At 43.4% G+C, this 2,821-nt stretch overlaps 1 protein-coding gene across 1 annotated transcript in view; it reads right to left on the reverse strand.

The window, feature by feature from the left end:
- Positions 1-1,257: 1,257 nt before the first annotated feature.
- The window catches only part of EMWEY_00056110 (ubiquitin-transferase domain containing protein, putative), a gene marked incomplete at both ends in the record, with an annotated part of 2,808 nt that continues 1,244 nt past the window's right edge, over positions 1,258-2,821 (reverse strand). Inside the window, 5 exons of the mRNA XM_013477776.1 lie at positions 1,258-1,457; positions 1,687-1,714; positions 1,859-1,928; positions 2,067-2,113; positions 2,272-2,706. Coding sequence (XP_013333230.1) covers positions 1,258-1,457; positions 1,687-1,714; positions 1,859-1,928; positions 2,067-2,113; positions 2,272-2,706 — 780 coding nt within the window. The remainder of the gene's footprint in view (positions 1,458-1,686; positions 1,715-1,858; positions 1,929-2,066; positions 2,114-2,271; positions 2,707-2,821) is intronic.

Genomic DNA, 2,821 nt, shown 5'->3' on the forward strand with positions numbered 1-2,821 from the left:
ATATATATATATATACCAATATATATATTATATATATTATACCCTTAATATATATTTATATATATTATATATATTATATATATAATAAATGTATATATTAAATATTAAATAAATAAATAATATATTTGATTGAGTTAACTGCAATAACTCTCGTAGCAGCAGCAGCTTGAGAGTACCTGCTGCTGCTGCTGCTGCTGCTGCTGCTGCTGTTGCTGTTGCTGCTGCTGCTGCGTGTACACCGACAGCTGCAGCATTAACTGCTTATTAATACAAAAGCAGCAATACACTGCCTTAGCAGTACCTGTACTGTTTATATAAAGGGTACTGCTGGGGGGCCCCCCAAACAACAGAGGGGGGAGGGGGGCCCCTAGGCCCCCGAGGGCCCTTTTCCCTCGTCTCCCTTATGGGGCCCCTTTACTGTTAGGCCCCTATACCATCTTGAGGGGGGCCCCTACCTTGCGGGGGGCCCTTCCCTTGCGGGGGGGTCCCTACCTTATGGGGCGCCCTTATCTTGGGGGGCCCAGGGCCCCCTCCCTTGCTGGGGGCCCTTCCCTACCACACTAGGACCCCCGCCTGCCTCCCCTCTTCTTCCCCCCACCCTTCCGTAGGGTTTAGGGTTTAGGGTTTACTGTAGTCCAAACCCTTCCGATGCCTCAATTGCCGTAGTAAGAAGTCCTTTTAAATTATCTGCCCCAAACCCTTTCCTAGGGTTTAGGGTTTAGGGTTTATTGTAATCCAAACCCTTCTCATGCCTCAATAGCAGTAGTAAGAAGTCTCCTTCCCACCCTTTCCTAGGGTTTAGGGTTTAGGGTTTAGGGTTTGTTGTAGTCCAAACCCTTCTGATGCCTCAATAGCAGTAGTAAGTAATCTCTTAGTATATCTCCCCTCCACCCTTTCCTAGGGTTTAGGGTTTAGGGTTTATTGTAGTCCAAACCCTTCTGATGCCTCAATAGCAGTAGTAAGTAATCTCTTAATCTATCTTCCCCCCACCCTTTCCTAGGGTTTAGGGTTTAGGGTTTAGGGTTTATTGTAGTCCAAACCCTTCTGATGCCTCAATAGCAGTAGTAAGTAATCTCTTAATCTATCTCCCCCCCACCCTTTCCTAGGGTTTAGGGTTTAGGGTTTAGGGTTTAGGGTTTAGGGTTTAGGGTTTATTGTAGTCCAAACCCTTCTGATGCCTCAATAGCAGTAGTAAGTAATCTCTTAATCTATCTTCCCCCCACCCTTTCCTAGGGTTTAGGGTTTAGGGTTTAGGGTTTATTGTAGTCCAAACCCTTCTGATGCCTCAATAGCAGTAGTAAGTAATCTTTTTAGTTTATCTTTTGTTGCATAATGAGGTAATAAAAGGGTACAAAAACAAGTAAAAGAAGTTGGTAATCTTTCTGTTGGTTCCCCACCATTCTTATGTACAGACATACGTAATTCTTTTAACCCCATGGCTGGAGAACGCTCACTACCTATAACACAAAACCCTAAACCCTAAACCCTAAACCCTAAACCCTAGAAAATACCAAAATACCCTTAAAAACCCTATAAAATATGAATTATATGCAGGGGATAGGGAAGGGGAGAAGGGAAATATTAAGAAAAAAGAAATATTCACAGGAAATGACTTATATATAATATATAATATACCAGACAAAAAAATTAGGGTTTAGGGTTTAGGGTTTAGGGTTTAGGGTTTACCGGATACAAATTTAAGAAAGTTTTGCTTCTGGAAGATATCAAAGGAAAGTAAAATTTCCCACAAAGATTCAATGTAGGGACAATCAGCAGAATAACCTTCATACCTATAATAAATATATATAATATATAAACCCTAAACCCTAAACCCTAAACCCTAAACCCTAAACCCTACGTTAAATTCTGCCTCGTCTTCGATCTCCAACAATTTCTCAAAGCTGTTCAACTCATCAGGGAATACATCGCTGCACAATCAGACCAGCAAACCCTAAACCCTAAACCCTAAACCCTAAACCCTAAATACCCAAATATATGTGTAGAAGAACAATGGACACCCTCCCTATCACTAAACCCTAAACCCTAAACCCTAAACCCTTTCTTACCTCAAGTCTTCTAGCCCTACTTCAGCTCCTTGTAGTTGTTTATACACCTGAGCATATAAAGCAGCAGTAGCAGCAGCAGCAGCAGCAGCAAAGATACCATCAATAACAGCAGCACCAAAAGCATCACAAACAGCAGCAACACCAGCACTAGCAACAGCAGCAGCAACAGCAGCAGCAGCAGCAGCAGCAGCAGCAGGAAGCTGACAACTAATGGTAGATTAAGAGGCATTAAGATATCATTATAAACAGCAATAGATGCAAGAAGACCCGTCAGCCAATACTCCTTAGCCTTCCCTTCAGGTATATACTCCTTGCTGCTGCTGCTGCTGCTGCTGCTGCTGCTGTTGCTGCTGCTGCTGTTGCTGTTGCTGTTGCTGCTGCTGCTGTTGCTGCTGCTGCTGCTGTTGCTGCTGCTGTTGCTGTTGTCGTTGCTGGTCTCTCGGACGGGACTTGTTGTTCCTCCTGCAGCAGAAGCCTGCTGCTGCTGCTGCTGCTGTTGCTGCTGCTGCTGTTCTTGTTCTGCTGCAGCAGACCCTTGTTCTTTCCCTTCTGTTGCTGTTGCTGCTGCTGCTGTATCTGTTGCTTCTGCTGCAGCAGGAAGAGGTAGTATTCCTCCTGCTGCTGCATCTGCCTCTGGTTGCTGCTTAAACCAGAGTGTACGTACACCCGAATTATAAACAAATAAACCACGAGAAGAAGAAAATAATTCACGAGCTAATAACTAAAAAAAAAAAAAAAAAAAAAAAAAAAAAAAA

The sequence above is a fragment of the Eimeria maxima genome, genomic scaffold (genome assembly GCF_000499605.1).
Source record: "Eimeria maxima Weybridge genomic scaffold, Emw_scaff1874, whole genome shotgun sequence".
Lineage (NCBI taxonomy): Eukaryota > Apicomplexa > Conoidasida > Eucoccidiorida > Eimeriidae > Eimeria > Eimeria maxima.